General features: G+C 42.3%; 1 protein-coding gene across 1 annotated transcript in view; it reads left to right on the forward strand.

Annotated features, from left to right (window-relative positions):
- The window catches only part of fat2 (FAT atypical cadherin 2), a 197,388-nt gene that overhangs the window by 93,591 nt on the left and 76,443 nt on the right, over positions 1-27,354 (forward strand). The window contains exon 16 of the mRNA XM_034690510.1: positions 8,127-8,516. Coding sequence (XP_034546401.1) covers positions 8,127-8,516 — 390 coding nt within the window. The remainder of the gene's footprint in view (positions 1-8,126; positions 8,517-27,354) is intronic.

A 27,354-nucleotide genomic window follows, 5' to 3' on the forward strand; every position in this document is an offset into this window, starting at 1 on the left:
ACACCTTAATATATTTTTTATTTCCTTGCCCGCCCTTCAAAAATATTTTTTTCAGTGTCCCTAATCCTCTTCTGTAGGCCAGTGATAATGGTCTATATGCAAACTCCTCATATTAAATGTAAGAATACCAAAGAAAGGGGTGCTGGTAGCCTAGTGGTCTAAGCGCCCCACATACAGATGCTGCAGTCCTTGTCACAGTGGTCGCTGGTTCAATTCCTGGCCGGTCTACCATTTCCTGCATGTTTTCCCCCGCTCTCTGCTCCCCACATTTCCTGTCTCTCCTCAGCTGTCCTATACAATAAAGGCAGAAAGGCCAAAAAAATAAAAAAAAAATAAAAAAAGAATACCAAAGAGAAGAGGTCAATCTTTATATTTAAGAACCAGGAAGCTTAAAAAATGTCAGATATTGTGCAAGATTTATTAAAACAGAAGTTTATTAAAGAAATGCATTGATAATTAATTTTCCTCCATCAACTTCAACCACTCATTTTTCCTCAGGATGACTCTGTTATGATTTTGCATGAACGATTTTGTGCATTAATATGTCAGTAATTCAGTTTCTGAACAAATATCTGCAACTGCTTCATCTGCTATATCTATTTTGGAAGTCCAGCAAATTATAATCTCAATCAGCAAATTAAGATATCTTCTTTGCAAAAGTCTCCTATTCTGCTTCTCCACACTGAGACAAACCCTCAGAGGTTTCATTCTACAAAGAATAAACAATGAGGTGTAGACGTGGACACAGTTTTCACTCCTTAAAGAAAAATGAGAGTCATGGCGTCGTGATTGTGAGCTCTGTTAATCCGTTCATGCCTTGATTGACCTCCAATGTTTCAACACCCTAACATATGAAATCAGTGTTCGTGATGATCCCAGACAAAAGACTTCAGAGTCAGTAAACATTCATCGGTGAGACACACTTCAGTGCAGAAGTGATGAAGTGTTGACGTCTCGACTTAAAGGTCACACTGGTTGGCGTGTTTGAGCCACCAACTGTCGATTGATGTAAATCCATTATAATATAATTGTCAGGCTTATGTCTCACCGCCTCGAGCGCTGCCTCGCCCCCTCCAGTTTATGTCACACCTCTTCAGTGTTCAGTGGCTCACATGCAGCACACATTCGGATTATAAGAGAGACGAACTCAGCGGCTATACATCATTACCGGTCAAAACAAAAACCAAAAACCCTGAAGGGAACTTTTTTTTCCTTTTGTAGATAACTCACAAGAACGATGCCGTCAAAGGGAGAAGGCTTCTCCACCGTTTAAGTTTGAATGTCAGACATTATTAGCAGACTGACAGCTGCTCTGAACCGCTTTTTTAAAAAGCTAGAGGTACAGGAGACTTGGAGACCAGTTTGTGACGTCTGTAATTGGTGAATCATCTTAAAAACACATAACTCAAAATAAACCAACATTTCCTGCTCTGTTTTTTCGTTGCTGGAGGAATATCTTGTTGTTCCCTTTCCAAACTTTGCAGGTCAGATTAGTGGGTCCAAAACGTACCACCATATTTCATAATTTGACATTTCCAATTACAAGCCATTATAAGTAATGAAGATGACTTTATAGCATGGCAACAGTGGAGGAAGCTTTTGGAGAGCTAGCCAATCAGAAGAAAGCTCGTGGTGGTCTTCTACTGAATAGACTGGAATGAAGTGTTTTCAGACAGAAGCTGAAATGAGGGTTTTGCAGACACCAGCCTGAGATAAATGAAGAGTTATTTGAGTTCTGAATCATGTAAAGTTTCTGCAGAGGTATCAGAGAGATGATATAAAGCCTGAAAATTGACATGCAGCAGATTTGTGCATGTGTCAGAGCGGTAAACCTGCTGAACAGCTTTGATTGAGATTTGAAATGTGATGCTGGGGCGCCGCTTCAGCTCCATGTGCAGAGGCTACAGTCCTTGTCCCACCGGTTGCAGGATTGACTCCTGTTGAGGACATGATTTGGTGCAAGTCTTCCCCCACTTCCTGTCTCTCAAATGACAAAACAGCCCCAATCAATAATCTATGGAAACGTGTAGGAGTAAGATACAAACATAACAAATGATGGTTAGTGGTTTTAAAAAGATTAGGAATAATGGTTTGTGTCTTGTTTTATGTCTTAGTCGTGCATTTGTTAGACCTTCAGTCGTTTATTCTTTTGTTTTTTAATTGAAATGTTAATCTGAAACTTTGTTCTCTGTTGTCATAGTATAACTAAACTCAGTACTTGGAGGGTTACCTCACAGAATATGTTGCATACAATGGTTAGGCACAACAAACCCAATCCTCAGCCTACACCTCTCTGTTGGTTTTATCCCTTGATACTTCTCATACAGCTCTTTGTGCCCCTTGGTTTGGAGAAATCAACCATTGCATCTGAAAGGATGATCAGAAACATTGGAATCATTAGAAGCTAGGGATGGGCAACGATTTCAAATATTCGAATATTCGTTCACATTGTAAAAATCGAAGAGTTACTTTGACTGTTTTCTCATTTTAAAAGTACAATCATTCATCGTTTTCACCGTTGCCTGGTTGTAATATGGTATTCCCACCAGATGGTGGCGATAGAGCGTCTCAAAGCTGTTTGCCAACCGCATTAAGTAACAGAAGAAGAAGAATGCTAACTACATTGAATAGCAGAAGAAGAAGAAAACATTAGCAGCAGTTGTGGTGAATTTCACCGTTTCTGAATCTCACACTACCACACACGTATTTCCAGAGACTGAGCATGGCTGTAAAATGTAAACACACAGAAACACTGACATAAAGATTAAAGGTGACATACCATGCAAAATTGACTTTTTAATGGTTCTCTACCTGAAATATGTGTCCCTGTCTACAAACCCCCCGAGAATGAAAAGAATCCATTCTGCCCCTGTTCTGATTTCTCCACCTTTCTGTAAATGTGTGCTGAAACCAGCCGTTTCAGTTTTCAGTGTTTTTCATACGTCACAACGCCATCCGGTCTGTAACAGGAAGTCAGAGCTCGGAGCTTGTTCAGCCCATAGACTGTATAAAATACAACTCAACCCCTCCTCCGTTTTTCATTCCCTGCACACATGTGTGCTAACAAGGAGCTTAGGAGGGAGGCATGCTAGTTGTAGGCTGTCTTAATAAACACAAAGGTCGGTTTTACTCCCCACGTCTGCAGATTTGAAGATCTAGTGGATGATTTTTAGTTTTCATGGAAAAGTGCTAGTGCTAGTTAGCATAGCCACATAGCTACATGTTCGTAGCTGTAGCTGTGTACCAAGACACACGTCGACATACTGACAAATAAAACAACAAGAAACACTAAATCTGTGACCAATCCTTCAGAAAGGTCCTGCTGCAGGCGCCTCTCCGTCAGGATCAGATTCTGGATCAGATTCAGAGGGTTGAAGTAACGCGGGTCTGTGAGCAGCCGTGTATATTCAGCCAACATGTAAACATTAGATCAACGTGCTGGACAGCCGAGGCCACACCCACTTCCTGAGGGGGCGTGGTCAGAGGGAAAACAGCCTGTTCTGAGCAGGTCTGAAGAAGAGGGCTTTTCAGGCATGCCAAAATCTGATTTCAAAGTGTTTTTTTGAGCATAAACTTTAAAGACATGTTTTGGGGACCTCTTAGACCAATATATGTTGATGAAAAAAGTGTGATATGTCACCTTTAAGACAGACGCTGTCAGTGCACGCTACTAGCTGCACTTCATCCAGCTGCTGGTTAACCCGACTGCCACACAAACGGGCCGTTAATGGGACAGAATAAATGTCCAATGCCAATGATTATCGGGCACTACGAGGACAAGGGGACACCAGAACAGAAGTGTTAACACAAACACAAGAACACACAGGCTTCAAACTATCACCTCTCGTACTACGTCTCCTCAAACACACACACACACACTAAGTTCTTTGACAGTAAAACTTCTAAGCAGCTCACTAAACGTGTTTATTTCTTCCATCATTTACCACTTTATCATCTTTGTTTACTTTGTTGTTCCCTCCTCGCTGCTTTCTTCTCCTTCCTTTTCCTTTTCTCTTCCCTGGGATTCATACCAGCCTCCTGTTTTTAATCTCACATTCTGCCCGTGTGTATAAACACACACTTTAATCTCACTGCTTTTTGCTTTTTAATCACTTCAATGTTTTAGCACCAAACAAATCCAAACCAATCTGTTCTGCTGAAGTTTGCTGACACAGTTTAGTTCAGATTTTCTCTCTCTGCAGTCTTTGGATGTTTTATTCATGCGCTGCATTTTGATGATTCTCAGCCGTTGATTCAGATTACAGTGAACAGAGAACTTTGTGTGTGTGTGTGTGTGTGTGTTAGTGTCAAAAGGACAAATTAAATTTAACACTTTAATCGCCTCAATTAACACAAGAGGATCTTATCAAAGGCAGCTAAATTTGCTTGTACAAAGACTTTAATACACAAACACACACGCTTTGGTGTAAGCAGAGATCACACACTCTCTGTACTTGAACACACACACAGCTGGTTCGCAAACAGGAGCAGACAGAACAGGTCGGCCACTCCTTCAGATGTGCAGCAGCTTGTTCGGTTCTTCTACACACGTACGTTTCTCACAGACGACGACTGTGACTAATGAAGTTCTTTATCTCGGGGGTTTTATCTCCTGAAGACGTCATTAATCAGGAACAAAAGACACACGGCAACACAAACTACAGCTTTTATTTAAATTTAGACGAATCAATAACAGATATATCAATTATTTATGAAAGTAGAAAGAGGAAGGGATGGAGGAAAAAAAGTTGTTTGAGCGTAACTTTCCAGGATAACCTTTTTGAGACACTTCTTTAACTGTTGTGTTTCATTTTTCCAAACAACCCTCCTGCAATACCCTCTTTGGCCACTAGAGGCTCACATGCAGGTCTGAATCGGAGTAAAAGCATTCATGTTTACTCCCAAGTAAGCTCTTTTTTTCTGCATGCATTAAATAGACTTATGGCCCAAAAGAAATTCTTGATAACACACTGACTGAGTAGCTACCAAGCTGCAACAGTGAACAACATGCAGAAGTGCTGCAATTCCTAGAGCGTCCACTAGAGGCTCCAGAAGCCAAAGAGACCTCATTTACACCCATTTTACAGCAAAAAGAAACACATTTAAAGACTGTTTTAAAAAATGATTCTGGTCTCAATAGCTAATTTCTTGATTCATAACAACTGCACAGAATTTTTTTAATTGAAGGTATTAAAGCTAAGGTGTGGGCACAATGCAGGAGAGTGGCTGATTTTTTGACTGACAGGCAGGTAAATTGTAGATGTTTGCGAGGAGGCTTACGGCCCGCCTCACCTTAACCCTCCTGTTATGTTCGTTTTTCTGGATCAGCAATAATGTTCCTGGGTCAATTTGACCCGGGGCATATTCAACGATCCAAAAGTGTCAGAACCCCAAAAAATCCCAATACACATTTTTAAATGTTTTTTTTTAACTTTATTTTCTGCTTTTCATATTTTAAACAGACATTACATGCAAACAATAGTTCATTACAAAAACAAAAAACAATACAAATACACGTATCAAACCCCACCCCCCTCCCTGAGGCTCAAAGAGAAAGAAAAAGAAAGAAAAAGAAAAGAAAAATAAATAAAAAATAGCAACAACAAACAAACAAACAGACAAACAAAACAGAAAAAACAAAAAGAAAAACCAACAACAACAAAAATGTCACAAAACTAGACAAGGTCTTCCTACTACTCTTCTGTGTCTACTTTTAAATGTGATCACACAGATCTATGGAAATAGAAAAATAACAAAAGGGCAACATGCTGCTAGATGCCAATACATTTTTTTTTAAATTATTTTTAACTCCATTACTAACCATTTAAATCAATATTTATTCCATTGGTGTTCTTTAATCCTCACAGATCATGGTTCAATGAGGAGAACTCAATCGTTTTTCATTAAGATTAATGTTAAAACTTTTTCTAATGTACATTGGAAAGCCCTAAATATAAATACAATAGTTTAACATGACATTGATTTTTGTTTATTTTATTTTAAATTTTGAATAAATTTTTTTTATGAAGTCATGTTTATAAATTAACACCTCTTCTGTCACATGCTGCCCAGATCTTTATGCAGCAATTAGCTGGTATGGAAGGCATATACTGCCGAAAATAGACTTTTAAAAGGGTCGATTTGACCCTCAACACAACAGGAGGGATAACCTCTTTGCAAGTTTCTGTATTAATCGATAGGTTGATTCAATATTTCCAATATAGCACCTCTTCAGAAACCAGGGGACGATATCACAGAGACCACATCCATGTTTTGATGCCCCAAGTGGGAAAAGGAAAAGCTCCTTTCCCTCATTTTCCAAGCCAGCGAAGCATCAGAAATTATTTTATGCTGTTATTTTAAGGGAGAATGTGGGTATAATATATTTTTTAAGAGTGTTGTGGTTTTTCTTTTGTCCCTAATGGAGGATTCTGATGTATTCTGGTGTGTCATTGACTTTTCTAAAGGACCACCAGCACAGCAAAACGTCCATGATCCCTTAAGAAAGACTAAAATCCAAAGTACAGTCGGTCATGGAATCTGAAGAGCAGTCACACGCCAGTGCATCCACATTTGTGTGAAGAATGATTGAAGGCTGGATTATTACCTCAGGCTTTTGCTATTTAAAAATAGCATCCTGATAATAAAGTAGCCAAAACATCACTCCTCTGTGTTTTTATCCAAATAAAATGAGCCATAAAACCTCCCGCAGTAATCTCAGACGTGTTCAGACGGAGGATAAATCCCCTTCAGAGACGATTTCCCTGTTTCAATGTTTCCTCTTGGCACATGTAAAAGTTTCAGTGACATTTTTAATCTTCTGATTACAGCGTTGAGAGCTTTGTGATGTTTTTTTTGTGTGTGTTTCGCTCTCCGTGCTTTCTCATCATGTCTTCACTATTAATCACAGACACACCTTGTGGAAATACAGATGTGGTTTTGATAACAGTAGAAACGTCTTGGCTAATTTGTTCTTGCTCTCAAAGAAAGGAATCTGGTTTTCGTGCCGAAGCACGTCTGTCAGGGCTGTTTGCAACGCCAACCCATAAAACATCTCTGAACAAACAAACTAAATGACGCATGAGATGTTTTATTGGTGCTTCTTTTTCAATAAATGCACATAATCGTCAAATCAAATGAATCTGTTTATGTCGGTTGGTTTTCTTCAGTTAAAGAAAGGAAAAACTGAAATGATTGTTTTTGGAGGAAGAAAGGTTAAAGGTCACTGCTCAGCTCCAATCTGCACAGATGAAATGTTCAAACCAAGCCAGAAACCTTGGTGCAGTCTTAGACTCAGACCTTAATTTCAGCAGCCACATTAAGACGATCACAAAATCTGCCTACTATCACCTTCAGAATATATCAAGGATTAAAGGACTCATGTCTCAGCAGGATGCAGAAAAACTCATCCATGCATTTATCTTTAGCAGACTAGACTACTGTAACGGGGTCCTAACAGGACTCCATAAAAAGTCCATCAGGCGGCTGCAGCTCATACAGAATGCTGCTGCTCAAGTCCTAACAAGGACCAACAAAGTAGACCACATCACTCCAGTTCTTAGATCTCTACACTGGCTTCCTGTCTGTCAGAGAATAGACTTTAAAATCCTGCTGATGGTTTATAAAGCACTGAATGGTTTAGGCTGATCTGCTACTACTTTATGAACCACCTCGACCTCTGAGGTCATCAGGTCCTGGTCTGCTTTCAGTCCCTAGAGTCAGAAGGAAACATGGTGAAGCAGCGTTTAGTCATTATGCACCACATATCTGGAACAAGCTCCCTGAAAGCTGCAGGTCTGCTCCAACTCTCACCTCTTTTAAATCAAAGACTAAGACTTTTTTATTTACCTCTGCCTTCCTATCTTAGATTATTTTAACTCACTTTAAATTAAAATTTTAATGTAATTTTTAATATATTTCTAATTTTCCTTTTCTTTTCTGTTTTATTATATTTGTCATTTTAATTGTGTTCTTTTATGTTTGTCTGAATGTCTCCAATGCTTTTAATGTTTTAATGTAAAGCACATTGAGTTGCCCTCGTGTATGAAATGCACTATACAAATAAAGCTGCCTTGCCTTGCCTTGGTTGAAAGAAACGCCTCTCCTCCTCTGTTCACCTCCTGCAGGTATAAACTCAGAGGTGAAGTACTCCCTCCTAGCAGGCGACGGCGGTTACTTCTCCCTGGAGGAGTTTTCTGGGATCCTTCGCCTCGAGCGACCTCTGAACCCCGAGACCCCGCCCACCTTCGAGCTGAAGGTGAAAGCCACCGACCGCGGCCTGCCTCGCCACCTCTACTCAGTCGCCACCGTGACCGTGGACGTGGTTTCATTGGACGACTACCAGCCCGTCTTCCTGAGCTCGGAGTACACGGCTCAGCTCCCAGAATCCTTAGCGGTGGGGTCAGAGGTGCTGAGTGTCTCCGCCCTGACGAGAGACGGAGGAGGGCCTGACCCGGTGGTGTACCGCATCGTGTCTGGGAATGAGGATGGACGCTTCCTGCTGGACTCACGGACGGGTAGGAAACACATTAGTTACACATTTTAAAGCCTGTTTCTAATAATGGTGTGGAACACAATCCATGTCTTATTATCAAACACAAACTAAACCTAAACAAACTTTAATGCAGTCAATATAAAGACAAAGATTTTGAATAGATTTTCCCTTCTTTCCACAAAGATTTTGCAGGATATTTTCAAAATAAAAGCCTTATTAACAAACGTTTGGAGAAAGAAATGTCTTGTATAACTCATTTCACTTTCCTTTTTTATTTTTTATTTATATATATATATAAATATATAATTTATACAATCTAGTTTTTAATGAATTATTATTATTATTATTATTATTATTATTATTATTATTATTATTATTATTATTATTATTATTATTATTTATATGTATTTTTAATTTTTTATTTATATATATATATAATTGATATAATCTAGTTTTTAATTAATTATTATTATTATTATTATGATTATTATTATGATTATGATGATGATGATGATGATGATGATGATGATGATGATGATGATGATGATGATGATGATGATGATGATGATGATGATGATGATGATTATTATTATTATTATTATTTATATGTATTTTGATTTTTGATTTTTAAAACAAACAAAAATTGAAATAAATCATTGAATTTTCAAGATACCTCAGACATTCATAAGTGTCCTAATCTAGGATTCTTTCCAAGGTAATATCAAAATCTATTGTTTTATTGTTTTAAAAGTAGTGTGTCATAATTTTGGACCTGTATATTGAAAATTAACATTTGATAAAACAAAGTAAGTCGACTTAAACATCAAATATTGGATGATATCAATGAATCGCTCTTCTGTTTTTGAAAAAACTCTCTCAAACTTTTAATTTCTCATCCTCTTGTGTGCATCATTTTGTCATAACAGCGTTCTCCAACCAATAGGTCTCATTCAGTGTTTGAGTTTGTCGTTCATATCACACACACATGCAGAAAAAGCTCCTGAATCTGACTGAGACTTCCCTTAAGAACCTTCTTGAGAACAAAGTTTAGAATGAACTTATGAGGATGTTTCTGCATGAGGAGCATCATATGTGCTTTGCTGCTAGCGTAGAAATCAGAGCAACAATAACCCTTTAATTTCCCTCTGAGGTAGCTGGAGGCGGCACGTGTCCCCAGCACGTGTGTCACACTTTTACCTGAATGAGTAATGACTCTAAATGAATATTAATGGTAGTATCCTGTGCTTTTAATGTGCCGCATTTAAGATGAAGGCCTTTCATCAAATTCAATCTGAAGGACAGGAAGCACACATGTCCTCTCTAAACTCTCTCACTGTTGAAACAGACTTCTTCTTCTTCTTCATTCAGTTTGATGATGCCTTCCTCTCAAATATTAAGTCACAACATCGATCCATCGGTCATTCCTTGTTTTGTTTCATCGTCTGAATAAAAGTTTCGTTATCGATGTCAGAAGTTATGTGGAGAGTTTTGACCTGAAGTTAAGCGCTCAGACTTTCCACGAGCTTTCCACTCCCCAAACTCTGCAGGTTTTTTAAATCCTGCAGGGGACGAAGTTTGGTCTGCCCTTTCGACTGTGTGGGACTGTCTCACGGCTTACTGCCAATAAATCATTAAAGGGCAGCTGGTCAGAAGAACCGCGCTCATTGATCACTGTCCGCTGCATTAGCTTTCATTATTCAGGGAGAGGGGGGAGGTTTTAAAAGTTTCAAAAGCAGAACCCCAAGTCCAGCAGAAAACACAGATCCAAACTCCCCTCAGAGGGCTTTACTTCAGTGTGTGAGGCATGAAACAGACTCTGCCCTCACACCCTCAAAGCAGGAACCCTCTTTAACGGCTGAAAGACACACAGGAACTTTAGGAGGAAGGATTCCTCTCTGAAGGTGGAGACAAGGACAGGAAAGAGATGTTTACAAATTATATTCACAGTAAAATTCAAAGAGTGCACAAATTACAGACACATGCATTTCTGAAACACCACCATGGGTCAGACAGTACCTGATGCAGAATCTGTGATAGATATAGATGTACACAGAGTGGGTAATAGTGGACTGCAATCTCTACAGGGTGAGCAACACCCCAATGTGAGGTGGCGAGCTCCCTCACCTTGATTTCTTCAGTCTGGTTGTCTGGTGTCAGCAGGGAGGTCATTCAGGAGCAAAGAGGACACAGTAGGAGAAAGAAGTGCAGCCTGCAGACTTCTTTTGAACTCGACAAGAGGTCTAAGAGCGGGGTGCAGTTCACTTCGTCCCTGTTTGTGGGTTAGGGGCACAAGATGAGTCCCAGGAGGCAGGAAGCTGCTGAAGCCTCAGTGTGTTTACAATGTGATGGCAGAGGAAGCAACAGACACCTTCGCTTTGATGACAGATTTGCATTCACATCAACGCCAAGTGTAAACAGACGGATGTGCAGACTGTTCTCTTGTCTTGAGATGATAAAGACATCCACAACCTTGGATGTCTTTATTCATCCTGTTATGTGTTGATTTTCTGGGTTGCATGATGTAAACATCAGCACGCCCACCTTCTCGCCTATGGTTAGTTTCATCTCACCTCAAAGTCATGAGAACATTTTTCCAAGCATGCTCCCAGGAACAATAGTGGGAAAACTTGTGGTGAAAAATTCAGATGTTTGCATTTACATATGCCCACCTCCAAGTTTGTAGAAGTTGAACTGATCTGATGAGAAATTTCAACCAGCAAAGGGAAACTAACCCGGGACTGCCACCAAATCCATGTCCAGTCTGTCTCTGGACAGCTGGAGTCATGTGACAGAGATTTTCCAAGGCGAATCACTGAATCAAGGATTCTCCTCCTCCTCCTCTCCTCATCCATGTTGTCTTTCTGGTCCTCTGAAAACCTCTGACCTGTTGACTCCAGGCCCGGCTCCGCTCATCATGACTTTGGTTTGTTGTTGTAGTTAAAGGTGACATATCATGCAAAATGGACTTTTTAATGGTTCTCTACCTGAAATATGTGTCCCTGTCTACAAACCCCCCGAAAATGAAAAGAATCCATTCTGCCCCTGTTCTGATTTCTCCACCTTTCTGTAAATGTGTGTGAAACGAGCCGTTTCAGACTTCAGTGTTTTTCATACGTCACAACGCCATCCGGTCTGTAACAGGAAGTCAGAGCTCGGAGCTTGTTCAGCCCATAGACTGTATAAAATACAACTCAACCCCTCCTCCGTTTTTCATTACCTGCACACATGTGTGCTAACAAGGAGCTTAGGAGGGAGGCATGCTAGTTGTAGGCTGTCTTAATAAACACAAAGGTCGGTTTGACTCCCCACGTCTGCAGATTTGAAGATCTAGTGGATGATTTTTATTTATCATGGAAAAGTGCTAGCGCTAGTAAGCATAGCCACATAGCTACATGTCCGTAGCCGTGTACCAAGACACACGTCGACATGCTGACAAATAAAACAACAAGAAACACTAAATCTGTGACCAATGGTTCAGAAAGGTCCTGCTGCAGGCGCCTCTCCGTCAGGATCAGATTCTGGATCAGATTCAGAGGGTTGAAGTAACGCGGGTCTGTGAGCAGCCGTGTATATTCAGCCAACATGTAAACATTAGATCAATGTGCTGGACAGCCGAGGCACACCCACTTCCTGAGGGGGCGTGGTCAGAGAGCTCATTCTCATTTAAAGGCACAGACACAGAAAACAGCCTGTTCTGAGCAGGGCTGACAAAGAGGGGTTTTCAGGCAGACCAGAATCTGATTTCAAAGTGTTTTTATGAGCATAAACTTTAAAGACATGTTTTGGGGACCTCTTAGACCAAGATATGTTGATGAAAAAAGCGTGATATGTCACCTTTAAGCGAAATACGATCTGGTGATAACACAGAGTGTTTTATTCTGAAAATTAACCGGATGTTTTCATTTTGTTTTGGTGAAACCTGACTTCCTGTCCCGCTCCATCTGCTCTGTTGAGATTGATGCGTCATGCTCTGGCATTCAGCAAAAATAGAAGTCTTGTGTATCTGATCCAGAGGGCTCCGACCTGCTGGATCAGAGACGGAGCCAGAACGCAATGGAGAGGATCCAGTGGAAGTTAACACATTGACTAGAATAGAAACCGATCAGGTCCGGTGCTGTGACGGATCAGAGACCTTTAGCTTTGAATACAAGCATTTGCAAGCAGTTCACCAGATCGCAGGACTTTACAGTGAGAGTCATCACATCTGTACGATACACAGGTGTGAATTAGAACGACTGATAAAGGAGGGAATGTAGAGAGTTCCTCAATGTGCTGACTGAAGAAAAGGTGGGATTGAAACCTCAGACTCTATCCTGCAGCATGGGAGAAACTAAGCTGTATAAATAAGCAGGCGTTTGTGGGAATAAATTATACTTGGCGAAGGTGGCGGAGGTTTTTGTAGTAGATGTATTGACAGGGAATTTATATTTATTCATGTGTTATATGGAGCGAGGAGAAAAAAGCGATAACAAGGTATCTAAATGTTGATGTGGGATGAATCCCTCAGGCATATGTTTGTGTGATTAATCAGGAATGAGAGATACAAGTTCACAGGTCTTAAAGTTTTATTGGTCAGGTGAGTCAGAGGGATGGAATAAACATGAGACTTTACTTATTCGCTGCGCCGATCTCTTCAGTTTAAAACATCTGCTGATCCATCCAGTGTGTTCTCTCTGCACAGCACACACTGATCCATACACTTTCAGAACAGCCCAGTACACAGTTCTTTACTCTCTGTGTTTATGCACATAAGAAACCGAACAGCTAACACATCAGCCTGATTGAAACCTGCGTTCTCAGACTTTGTTCTTAATCTAAACACAAAGTCTTGAGTGTCACCGCTACAATAACCTCATTTACTTCACAGACATCCTGCAGTGTTTCTGCACAGCTCAGAACTGCAAAGTCAGCATTTGTGTCAAGAGAGAGTAATGAAAATTCATAACCAGTAAAACCAGCACACCCGCTCTGCTGTCTGAGGAACTGATTCATGGCTGCAGCCTTCAAACGTGCTCCACGAGGGAACGATCTTGGGCTGTTGTTCTTTTAAACCCTCTGAGAAACTCACAACACCTCAGGTACATTTTTAAAAAAAGTGCATTCTTATTTATTCACCATCAATATCTTTGATCATTTCTGCAAAAGCAACTTAAAGCAGCAACTCTCCCTGAAAACTTGGAGGCTGTTTTAACTCTTACTATCATATGCTCAGAGGTAATGATTAAAAAGTTACTGTGCATGTAAATGACCAAACTTTTATTTCATTTATAGAGCAACAATAGTATCGTCCTTAAAGCTGGGTTTGGTAATCAGATTTAGATCCACTTTTTGTTATCCTGGTTAAAATGATCTTTATGTCCCGATGGTAATCAATACATAATGTGTTCTTAAAAAAGAGGTAAAAAAAGCTGCAATCTACAGCCGGAGTAAACCTGGGAAAACACCAACCAATCACTGTTTTTGGGGTCCAAAATGTTAAACCAATCAAATCCCGTCCTGCTGTTCTGCCCACCTCCTGCAGAGCGTACATTTCCCCGGCGTGCACTCCCCGTCTCCTGCCTCTGTTTCCTGCCCTTCTCACTCGACCTCAGGCCTGTCCCCTCTGACCCGATGAGGTGCTTTGCTCAGGACTGTAGTCCGGATCAGAGTCTAAGAAGCTCTCACCACGGGGGCTCTGACAAGCAAAATAATTAATGACATTGCATGAGAGCGGGGGCGTCGTTTTGGAGGAGCTCCGAGCGGAGGGGGGAGGGGTTAGATGGAGTCCTGAGGAAATGCTACATTCACATTCATGCTAGTTTTCCTTGACTGCCAACTCTAGCTTTAAAAGAGAGGTTTGTGCCCCAAAGAATTTCATACATTAATAAAATAGACACAAATAATATTTTTTTTTATCTTTTGAGCTCGAACAATATGAAAGTAATGGTAACTAGAAATCTTTGCTACCATCTGTAAAGTCTCAAATACTGTAATCATGGAAAAAAGCCAACTACAAAAAAGTTAAGATTTGAATAATACTATTTTTTATAAACCTACAACTAATGAGTTTCACCAGGAGTAGCTTTTATTTTCTTCAATTTGACCGAGATTTATTCCAGTTTTGTGTTACATTTGCCCATTGAACTTACAGTAATAATAATAATAATAATAATAATAATAATAATAATAATAATAATAATACATTACAAACTACAATAGAAGTTGGTCTCGTTTGCTTCTGTAGCTCCCATAGAGACATCAGTGTGAATAAAAAGCTGTTTCACAAACAGTTAAAAACCCCTCACTTGTGCTTTAATATTTATGCCTCTTAGAGAGGTATGAAGGCAACAAACCCGTCGGCATTAAGATTGACAACTCGCAGAAAGTTATCTGTAACACCTGAAATGTCGGCCTCAGGGACCAAGTGATGACAGTGCACTTCAGAAACCAGCCTTCCTCACATTTTTCACATCAAAATGTCTTAATGAGTGATAGATCTGACTGTTCAAAGGAAGCTGCAGGAGTGTTTTTTTGTCTACAGTATATCAGCAGAGAGGTAAGAAGTTTGTCCACATGGGGGCGCCAGAACTGACACAATGCAAAACTTCCTCACAGGAGCTTTAAGGTTGTAAAGACAGGAGTTTGTGGTGGAGATGACTCATGGTGAATGAATGTCCTCTTCATGGATTAATGGAAGCATTAGCAGGAAACTGTAGGCTATGTCTCGGTTTGATTGGTATTCTGCTGATATTTCTTTCAGCTGCATGATGAAAATCGAATTCCTGCAGATGTGCATAATTGAACAACCACACTGAGGACCTGTTTTTTAAATATAGCTGCTCATAATGTTTCCCCCTCTTTTGCAGCATGACGTACGGAGAATGACTCACTGCCTTCCTTGATAATTCACGAGTTTAGTTTCTTTGATTTTTTGCAGAATAATTAAAACATATCTAAATTATTGATGTTCTGCGTCATCAGTGAGCATCTCCAACGATGCTATGAGGGAGCGTGGTTGTAAAATCTCTCACACTGGAGCTCCGGATCAGGAGGTGTGTTTTTTTTTTAAACACTCAGCATGTTACGGTCTCCTCAGTGTGGGTGTCGGATGGACGGCGGGTAAATCCAGCACGACGGCGAAAATGTGTTGTTGAATCAGAGTGAAGTGTTTAACAGTTTACGCTTCTCTGTGGGTGGAAGTTAAGTGTCATGGAGCAACATATGTGACTGAACCAGCACACATTATCACGCTGATATCACAGCCACAGGAAGATGTCACTGTGAGTGGACTGCATGAGTACAGACAGATGCAGGTGTGGGGAAAATACTCTTACTTTGGAGATTACCTGATGTTAGTTTGTCTGATAAAGTTTGGGGTGTAAGGGTGCAAAAAGTTTAGAAAATGCACCAGTAGATTTTTAAAACTAGTAGCTTCCTAACAGGCTGCAACATGACCCTTCAGGGCTCATGTGCTTGATCAAAGTTCATCCTCTACAACAGGGGTGTCAAACATGCGGCCCGCGGGCCAAAACCGGCCTGCCAGAGGTTCCAATCCGGCCCACTGAACAACTTAGCAAAGTGAAAAAATGACAGAGAAGACATTATCTGCAATTTTTCAATAAAAGTAACTACTATTTCAAATTTGTCCTCCGGGGGTCGCATACAATCATAGTGCTGATGGAGCGAACCTGAACAGCGCTTTTTTTCCGGGATTTTTTTTCCTCAAAGTGAGAAATTAGATGACTTGCTGTTTGCATAATCCGGTTGAGATTCCTAAAGACTTTTTAAAGCACTATAAGATGATCCACTAACTATGAACACTAGCACAACAGCCCTGCATACAACACTGTCCAGCAAGCAATTGACCTCCTCCACCACCAGACCCCTTCCGACCTCACTGACCTCCTCCACCACCAGGCCCCTTCCTACCTCACTGACCTCCTCCACCACCAGGCCCCTTCCTACCTCACTGACCTCCTCCACCACCAGGCCCCCTTCCTACCTCACTGATCTCCTCCACCACCAGGCCCCCTTCCTACCTCACTGACCTCCTCCAGCACCAGGCCCCCTTCCTACCTCACTGATCTCCTCCACCACCAGGCCCCCTTCCTACCTCACTGACCTCCTCAACCACCAGGCCCCTTCCTACCTCACTGACCTCCTCCACCACCAGGCCCCTTCCTACCTCACTGACCTCCTCCATCACCAGGCCCCTTCCTACCTCAATGACCTCCTCCACCACCAGGCCCCCTTCCTACCTCACTGATCTCCTCCACCACCAGGCCCCCTTCCTACCTCACTGATCTCCTCCACCACCAGGCCCCCTTCCTACCTCACTGACCTCCTCCACCACCAGGCCCCCTTCCTACCTCACTGATCTCCTCAACCACCAGGCCCCTTCCTACCTCACTGACCTCCTCCACCACCAGGCCCCTTCCTACCTCACTGACCTCCTCCACCACCAGGCCCCCTTCCTACCTCACTGACCACCTCCACCACCAGGCCCCTTCCTACCTCACTGACCTCCTCCACCACCAGGCCCCCTTCCTACCTCACTGACCTCCTCCACCATCACACTCCTTCCCGTAACTTGCGTTCCTCACATGTCTCAACCTCACAGAACCAAGCTCCGAACCTGGGGGGGCAGGACCTTCTCAGTAGCTCCGTAGTAATAAAAAGTATTATTATTATATTTGGCCCCAGTATGAGAAATAAAACAGTTGTTTTTGTAGAAAGATAGTTCATTAAATATGAACTTTTTCAGAATGTACTTTTTTGCACTAAAACAAAGGGAAACATTTAGAGTTGTTGTTATTTATAGGTTATTATGTTATGATTTTACTGGTCCGGCCCACTTCAGACCAACTTCTGCTGTATGTGGCCCCTGAACTGAAATGAGTTTGACGCCCCTGCTCTACAAGGTCTCATTTTGGCCGCTGACAGGCTCAGACTGGTATTAATAATAATAATTTGAAGGCGCCTTTCTCGGCACTCAAGGACACCGCACAGATACAAATATATATATACACGAATTTACATTAAAGGAAACAAAATCAGAGTCAAAAATGAAAACAATATAAACTAACAAAGTGGTAAGAAAATAGAAACATTAAAAAGTGACAGTGCAATTGGAGTCAGACGGAGTAGGCGGTTTTGAACAGATATGTTTTGTGTTGTGATTTGAAATGGGGGAAAGAATCTGTGTTTCTGAGTTGAGGTGGCAATGAGTTCCAGAGACGGGGAGCAGAGCGGCTGAATGCTCGGCTCCCCATAGTGGTGAGACGGGCGGAGGGGACAGACAGGTGTATGGAGGAAGAGGATCTGAGGGAGCGGGAGGGAGTGGGAACATGGAGGAGGTCGGACAGATATGGGGGGGGCGAGGTTGTGAATGGTCTTGAATGTCAACAGAAGGACTTTGAACTGAATACGGAACTGAACAGGGAGCCAGTGTAGCTGTTGGAGGACAGGAGTGATGTGGTGGATGGAGGGGGTTCGGGCAATGATACAGGCAGCTGAATTCTAGACCACTTGGAGTTTATGGAGGGATTTGTGAGGGAGGCCGAAGAGGAGAGAGTTGCAGTAGTCCAGACGGGAAGTGACAAGGCTGTGGACGAGGATGGCGGCAGTGTGAGGGGTGAGGGAGGGGCGAAGAAGATTGATGTTACGAAGATGGAAGTAGGCAGTCCGGGTGATGTTATTGATGTGTGATTGAAAGGATAATGTGCTGTCAAGGATGACACCCAGACTCTTAACCTGGGGGGAGGGTGAGACGGAGGAGTTATCAATGGTGAGGGAGAAACTGTTGGATTTGGATAGAGTGGATTTGGTGCCAATGAGGAGAACCTCGGTTTTATTGCTGTTTAATGTAAGGAAATTTAAGGTGAACCAGGTTTTTATTTCAGAGATGCAATCAGTGAGGGAGTTGGGTGGGAGAGTGGACGAGGGGTTAGTGGTGAGGTAGAGCTGGGTGTCATCTGCAACTTGAGCCTGACTCAACGCTTTGTGCTTCATCGTCTCACCAGCTGTTTTCACAAGTACTCATCCTCATGAAGATGTCTTCCCCGGCGCTCCTTCAAGTGGATTTATTGAGTTTTACACTTTGAGAGCGAGGACAGTTTAGTCAAGTAGGAGAAATGATTGTCGGAAATACTTGTTCAAATGTTATTTGGATTGTTTGAAGGTAAGGCTGGGCTCAGGAATGCTCTCCTGATGACTAAGATTGAGGACAAATTATACGTTTCAGACAGCAAGCGTAGAATATTTACAACAGAGTGAGCGGCGTTTTGAAGTGTGACTTGAAGAGAAGGATTTATGTAACAAAAGTAAGTAGTAAGTAGAAACGTAAAGAAGAGTCTTTTTTTTAAAGGTGACAGTGTGTAAATCTAAATAACCACATGTCTTCACACTGAATGATTGTCTCTCACCTGCCTGTGACTGTGGGAGTATGTGTGTGCAGGGGCGCCACCAGGGATTTTGGGCCCCATGCAAAAATATCACATTGGGCCCCCCATATATGTCTTGTAATATACCATTTATAACAACATCATAATCAAAGTTACAACAGTCTTTAAAAATGAATGCACAACAGAAAAGAGCAGCACTAAATCATGCAGAATAATGGATCTATAATGCTGTTCTGTATCAGCAACGCTAGATTTGATACTTAATTGTGTTCAAGTTTATCCAATCAAGTTGATTAATTACAATTATTAAGAGGTTAAAGCTACCCAAAATTCAGTCAGCATCAAAATATCTGATTTGAAGGTATTATTTGAGTCATCTCTGTGACATTAAAACAGACTCAATCACTCAATGCTTCAACCTGCCCAGCATCCAAAACAGACTATAGGCTGTAGCTTATGTAGCTTAGCATTAGCTTTGTTTTTATATGCTTTTGTAATAGTAGAGATAGAGAGAGAAAAAAGAGATTCCCACAGACCCCCTTCAGTAATGCTAATTGACATGCTACATTGCTCACCTTCTTGTTCATTGGGTTGTGGGGAGCTGTGGGGAGACAGTGCACCTGCTGACATATCAGCTGCTGAGTCTGGTAGGGAGGGCGGGGAAACCCATTTACCCATTTAGTATAATTAGCTACAACATGGTTCATCTCATTGTGGACACCACACTAGCAAACAGGTTGATTTTATCCACTCAAAGACTATACCAACGTTTCCTGGAGAAAAACTGAGTGACATACTGTCGCCCCTTTCTTCTCTCTCTCCTCTCTCTCCTTTCTTTCCCTCCTTTTCTGGGACCCAGACTTTGTCTTTCCAGACATTTTAGCTGTCTTTAGTGCAGTCTGTGCAACTTCTGTCTGACTGGCGGCACAGCTGATCAGCACGACTCAGGCTGGGCTGCACCATTTCATGCCGATACGGGGCCCCCTGTCAGTCATGGGCCCTTAAGGCTGATTTATACTTCTGCGTTGAATCAACGGCGTACCCTACGCCGGGGGTCCGCGTAGCTCCCGTACCTACGCCGAGGCCTACACACGTAGCTGACGTGCACCTGTCGTGTCTTAACAGCCCGTGATGTGCAGATGTAGAATGAACCTCGTGACACTGGCCAGCTTGAATAGTAATTCGATTTATTACAATCAAACAGCATCGGCATCAGTAACAAGCATCGCGACTGCTTGGAGGACGACCGGGCCAGATGAAGTCGCCTCTCTTCTGTCTCCACGTTCTGGCTTAAATACTATGAAGGTGCACTGAAATTAGAATGAGGGTGTCCTTCAAACATACACATATATGGACTCTTCAACGCAAGTTTCAAGTTAGCTGCTATTTGACTCCATTTACGAACGCCTTGTTCTAAGTATTGACAAAGACGTCAGCTGTCATTGTCAACCATATATTTGCCTATGTCAAAGGTGATCTTTTTTAGGCCCTTCCTAGAGACTTCTGGAGCCTACTATTGTAACTCATTCTTGTGGGCCCCTGGACTTATTTTAAACAACACAGACTAGCAACATATACTTAATCTTATGTGGTTGAATCAGATACTTCACACCTCCTCCAAAATGTAACTCTCCGTAGAGCCGACGCGGACCGCAAGCCCTGTGATTGGTCCACTCGGCGGCTTTGTCTTTCCCGCATTTACAGCACTTCCGGGATCCCGGATATCGGCCGCACATCGGCCGTGTATTTCATCTCCTCCTCTCTATTCTTCATGTAATCATGTCTGTATGATAAACAGCAACATGTATCAGCTGTAGATTAGCATAACACGCTCTGAAACTCTGTGGAAAAGTAAACAGAGATCGTAGCGGGGGCTGGGAGCAGGTGATCGGCTATCAGAGGGACCGCACTGCCCTCAGGTGTTACGGCGGAGAATTGCTGCGCGTCACGGACACACTGACGCACAACTATGTGGGGCTCATGTCCGCGTCAGCCTCTGCAGAAGTATAAATCAGCCTTTAGAATCATCCTAACTTTACCCCCCTGTGTGTTTACACACAAACACGTGGGAAACAGACTCCTTCAGGTTGACAAAGAAAAACGTCCTTCGCCCACTCCCTTCTTTCTGAGAAGTCGCATCACGCAGCGCAGGATGAGCTCAGTCTGCTTTGAGGAACAGACAAAAAACACAGACAGATACGTATTGACAGGAAGTTGGCAGCAGGGAGTCGGAGCTACTGGGGAGCTGTACATAAACCACATTTCCCTTTATATGAAAGACACAATGTGCTGGGTGTAACTGCAATAAGTCACTGCCTCAATAAATCTCTGAGTCAAATTAGCATAATTACCTGCATGAACACGACGGTCTGCCCCTGGTGCTTTCTGCTCGGAGACTCCACTGTGTGAATGTGGAGGGAAACCTGCAGGATTGTGAGAAATGTTTACACTAATCATATCAAAAAGTGTGTAGAACAAAAGGATCTAAAGCTTGTGGTGTTGGCAGCTGGTGGAAGGAGTTCAAACCAGAGCCAAGACTTTTGTTCGGTTAAGAAAGGAAAGAGTTCGACCTTCTTTCCAGGGAAGCAAACGTTCGTTAAGACATTAATACATCAATCTTGACCTATTGTGAGGTTTACAACTGAAGCTTAGACGAAGGATCTTTTATAAAAGATTTCAAGGCAAAGATACTACAGCATGAAAAACCCCAACGACCTTCCCTTCAATATGGACGATACAGAACCTGAGGACAGAGCGAGGAATGGAGTGAAGGTTTGCAGCAAAGGAGAGTATTTGTTTCCACACACAACTAAGCGGACTCGGTCCTCAAGGTCCAGCTAGAGGGACAGAAAGTGAATAATCATGCAAACATAAATAAAATATCACAAATGGATTGAACAGAAGGATTCTTGCAGCTGCCTTGAGTTAAGTTTTTGCATGTTTAGCAAATAAAGGAGCTTTTTGAGCAACTTTGACATCTGAAACTCAGAACACGTAAAAATACTTCTTGCAGTTATACCACCAGAATACATTTGTTGGATTTTGATGATGCATTTGATGATGAAGTGTGACTCTGTGTTAGAGATTAGTGTAACCTCCACCACAATAATTCACCATCTTGTCATTTTTGGTGCCAAAGTTTCAGTATTTGAGCTCGAGGGTGGTTAAACAATGTGGTGGTGTCAACCTAACCCCAAATCTACATGGCTAAACTGTCTGATTTACTCCAAGTAGGGACATCATTTACAAAATGAGCATCTATGTGTTGAAGGAGACCTTAAACGTGGCAGTGCTTGGAACTTGGAGTTCCAGAGATTAGGGGCTGCACGGCTGGAAGCTCGAGATCCCACGGTGGTAAGACGAGCATGGGGTACAGTGAGGAGCATGGAGGGGAGAGGATCTGAGAGTGCGGGTAGGTGTGTATGTTTGAAGGTGATCAGAGAGGTATCGAGGTGATAGGTTAAGGAGAGCTTTGAATCTGAGCAGAAGGATCTTAAAGTGTATGTGGTATTTGAGGCAGCCGGTGAAGTTGTTGTAGGACGGGGTGATGTGTTTGATGGAAGGGGTTCTGGTTATGATCCGGGCAGCTGAATTCTGGACCAGTTGAAGTTCATGGAGAAGTTTGGGATGATCGTTCCAAAGTCTAGGGGCCCTGATTGAAAATGCTCGGTCCCCTTTAGATTGAAGCCTAGACTATGGAAAAGCCAGGAGGTTCCAGAAGCTAAAAAAACAAACTGAAGTTCCTGGAGTGTCCACTAGGGATAGACCGATTATCGACCAGGCCGATTATCAGTGCCAATATTCGGCATTTTGACGCATATCAACATCAGCCTTTCTTTTTTATCTGACAGCCGATAAGAGATCAATTTAAAACTGGGTTGTTTTGGCTCTGATGCAGCCGCGCCTCTCTGTCTGATGTCACTACTCTGTCTCCAGTATTGTCCCACCCACAGCAACATCTGATTGGTTACACACAGAGCCACGGCACAAGTAACAGCCAATCAGTCAATGAGAAACTGCAGGGAGAAATGGACTATCTACGGCCGCAACACAGACGTGCTTTTCTGCATAAATATCGGTTCCAAATGTCAGTTATCGGCCTCCTTGACTACTAATAATCGGTATCGGTATTGGCCTTGAAAAAAACATCGGTCTATCTCTAGTGTCCACTTGAGGCTGGCTGCAAAAGCGAAGGAATCACTAGAAGATGCTTTGTTAGAGTGTGACGTTTTAAAGCAGAGTTAACATGTTGAGAGAGGCTGTTTTCAGCGCTAATGATGCGTCTCCAGAAACCAATGCATGACGTATCTCAGGCTTCATCCATGTTTCATGCAGTCTATGATTGAAACACACAGAGGATGCACAGATCTGCATGATACGGTAAAACAAAGAAGAGCTGCAAACAGGCGAGAGAAGTAAATTGAAAAAATTGAAAGAGACCATTGATGCAGCAATTCTGTAGAAAATCCATTAGTGCCATTAAGCGGTCTCTTTTGTTAAATTGCAAACCAGCCCACGTTGCTTTAATACGCCCTGAGATAATAGCGGGATCAGAGCTGCGTACATGTGACTCAGACCTGATTATATATGTAGAAACCTCCTTTGCTCTACTCGCCATCCACCGTGGAGATCGCCCTGAGCGAGGTTTTAATAAATGATTAAAAGTGGAGTACGTGGACATACTGGGGGAAGAAAAGCACACAGAAAAGTATGAATGAGACTTCAGTCATTGATGAAAAAAAAAGCTCCTGCAGCCTCCCGCAGTAGAAAGGTTAAAAAAAAAAAAAGATGAATAAATGAAGCAGCTTGGATTACCCTGACTCTGGCTGCTGGTGCGAAACTCCTTGATGTGAGAGAAATCAATAAAGTGAGAACTGCGCCGGGGCGTTGGAGACACTAATAATTTACTCGTTGAAACCTGGAGGTGTTTAGTTTGAGGGGAGAGTTGGATGGTTGTTTTTGTTGGATCTCATTTTGTTTTATCTTAATGAAGTGTGGTTCAGCAGCGGCGGCAGCAGCAGACTGGCTGGCGGCCCACACACTCTGCTGGATATGACGCTGCTGCTGCTGCTGCGGCTGCTGCTTCAGTCCACAGATGCACTCCGCCTTCCTGAGCTTTAATGAGCTCGCTAACAGAGGGGACTTGTCTCCTCAGACTTGTTCGGAGTACTAATCATAAAAAAGTTAAAAGATTTTACTGTCTGTCTCCTGTCTCCAAACAATCTTATCCATAAAAGCTGCCTGTGGCTGCCTCACCAGAACACAAATGACATGCTTAGATCTGGTTTGTTGGCAACCGCCGGAGATGTGATTTGGTTGATTTATGAGTGACTCAGGTTTTTATTAGGAAGGGAGGAAGAGTGAGTGAGCGGCAGCTGCTGATTGGACTCATCTGTCGCGGGCTGAGACAGAAGATATTGTGCTCACAAGAATATTTCATTAAAAGTTGTCCATTAAGTGTCGAGGCTGATTTCAATTTCCATGCCAATGGTTGCACCAGGAACACTCAAAGCTAAATGAATTCCTTTGACGTGTCCACAAGCTTGCCAGCTTTGCCTGCACGCAATCACTTCTGCTGTTATCACTGAGTTTGACACCCCTTAAAAACCACTTCCAGTTTTGTTACAATGAGGCCCATTTTCCACCAACCAATGCGAAGTACACAACTTGTATTCATGCAAATATCACAGGAGACACTGTTTGCTTGGAGGCTCGAGGCTTTGTGTATTCATTTGTGAACTAGACTTTCATTTAAAAATGTAGCACAGATTTATTGTGCCTTTATTAGAAAGGGAATGAATAAGGGAGGGGAAAGGGGGAGAGGCCTTGGCTGATCTTGAACCCCGGCCTCTCTCGTGCTAACTGTCAGAGGGCCCTACTGTTTTTTGTTTTGGTCTTATTCCTGCAGTTTAAGCAATTTGCAATCCTTCGTTAAGTCACCCCTCAGATCAGGAAATAAATAAATACACAAACATCTGAAAAAAGGGACGCAATTTTTCATTTAGGCTTCCATTTTTAGCACAACTTCCTGAAAATTCTACAAAAAAAATCCTCTAAAAACGTCTTCCAGTTACCACCAAATCTCTGATATCACTAAGTAATTCTCTGCAGGGTGCAGTCTACTCTTCTTTTTGCAATGAGGCCCATTTTCCACCAACCAATGCAAAGTACACAACTTGTATTCGTGCAAATATCACAGGAGACACTGTTTGCTTGGAGGCTTGAGGCTTTATGTATTCATTTACATGTATTTTATGAACTAGACATTTAGAAGTGTAGCACAGATTTATTGTGCCTTTATTAGAAAGAGAACAGAGAGGGGGGGGGGGCATGCAGGAGAAGGCCTTGGCTGATCTTGAACCCCGGCCTCTCTCCTGCTAACAGCCAGAGGGCCCTAGTTTTTTTTGTTTTGGTTTAAGGTTAAGCAATTTGCAATCCTTCGTTAATTCACCCCTCAGATCAGGAAAGAAAGAAATACACAAACATCTGAAAAAAGGGACGCAATTTTTCATTTAGGCTTCCATTTTTAGCACAACTTCCTGAAAATTCTACCAAAGAAATCCTCTAAAAACGACTTCCAGTTACCACCAACTCTCTGATAGCACTAAGTAATTCACTGCATGGTGCAGTCTACTCTTTTTTTTTTACAATGAGGCCCATTTTCCACCAACCAATGCAAAGTACACAACTTGTATTCGTGCAAGTATCACAGGAGACACTGTTTGCTTGGAGGCTTGAGGCTTTATGTATTCATTTGCATGTATTTTATGAACTAGACATTTAGAAGTGTAGCACAGATTTATTGTGCTTTTATTAGAAAGAGAAGAAAGAGGGGAAGCCATGCAGGAGAAGGCCTTGGCTGATCTTGAACCCTGGCCTCTCTCATACTGTCAGAGGGTCCTACATTTTTTTGTTTTGGTCTTATTCCTGCAGGTTTAGCGCTTTGCAATCCTGCGTTAATTCACCCCTCAGATAGGGAAAGAAATGAATAGACAAACATATAAAAAAAGGGACGCTCTTTGTCGTTTGATCTTCCATTTTTAGCACAACTTCCTGACAATCCTACCAAAGTAATCCTCTACTAGTGAGGGGAAGTGCACAAGTCTAAGGCTCCAGTGGTAGTGTGAGTAACTCAGTCCTCTGAAACAGGAGTTCCCAAAGTGAGGGTCGGGACCCCAGACACTAAAGGGGGGTTGTGAGAAGTCTTCCAGATTTTTTTTTTTGAAGTAATCTAAAATTGCATATTTTACCCATTGTTGTAAATATAATGACAAAAGCCTCAGTAGCAGCAGCTTCAGGAAACAGCAACATGTGCATGAAGCTAGGCTAACTTTTATCAGACCAGCTGAAGCAACATTTTAATTATAACCAGAGACAGTGGGGGTCGTGGTGAGTCTTTGGCACCTGTATTTTTGGGGGTCCCGGCCTGAAAAGTTTGGGAACCCCTGCTCTAAAAAACCCTTAACTATGTGGAGAATAAGTTGAGTTTGACAAAAACAAAGAAAGCATGTAAAAAGGAATATTTCAGGGGATGACTACGAGTTCTAAAACAAGATGAAACGCAGAAAACAAATCTGCAACTCTGCCGCCGCAGACAATGGAAGAGGCTGGTGAGATTAAGCAACTGATTGTGGAGCTGAAAGACTCCATTTTTGTTGAGATAAGGACTTCACAGCAGAATTTAAAGCCTTCCGATCAGATACAGAGCGGGACATTAAGAAAATATTGCAGCAAATGAAGGACTACTGGAGCTGAGACTCGGGTGAGCGAACTGGAAAGTTGAAATCATTTTCCATGCACTAAAGTAATAATAAAAAGAACAATAAAGTCTAGGGTCTAGGGAGTGTTCCCGGCTCCCCTGATCACTCTCACATGATGTGTTTTCATGTCAGTCATGTCTTTGATATCGCCTGATACCATCACAGCAATCATTCATGCTCTGCTGAGGATGAGGGGTGGGAGGTGGGAGATCTCTATCCGTTAAGTTTAGCTGGTTTGCAGGAGGTCAGATAAATGTGGACCTCAAACCGTCTCACCCTGAAGGAGTGACTCAATAACAGACAAAGGTGGACGTGTCACACTATATCCTCTTTAAGACTCCGACGCCTCTTTTATCGCCGCCGTAAATTGAGGTTAAAGTTGTCATGAGGATGACAGATATCACACGAGGACGGCGGCCAGCTGCTGGGAGAGATTTATAGATCCTGAAAGGTTAAACTCACAGCTTCACTGAGCTGACATGACTGCGGGCTCACTACATATGTCACATGACGCCACATGCACACATGCGTGGTGTTTGTGTGACTTATGGTTGATATTATCATCCGAAGCGTTCAGTTTGTACCATGAGAACATCCGTGTTGAGCAGTATATTACATTTATCACTGCGTACAACATACACGCTGCATTTCAGTGTGATGTGCGTTCATGCAGAGCAGCCTCCCGGTCGGTTACACGGAGGGAGGATGATAAGCAATC

This window comes from Notolabrus celidotus, chromosome 8, assembly GCF_009762535.1.
Source record: "Notolabrus celidotus isolate fNotCel1 chromosome 8, fNotCel1.pri, whole genome shotgun sequence".
NCBI classification, from domain to species: domain Eukaryota; kingdom Metazoa; phylum Chordata; class Actinopteri; order Labriformes; family Labridae; genus Notolabrus; species Notolabrus celidotus.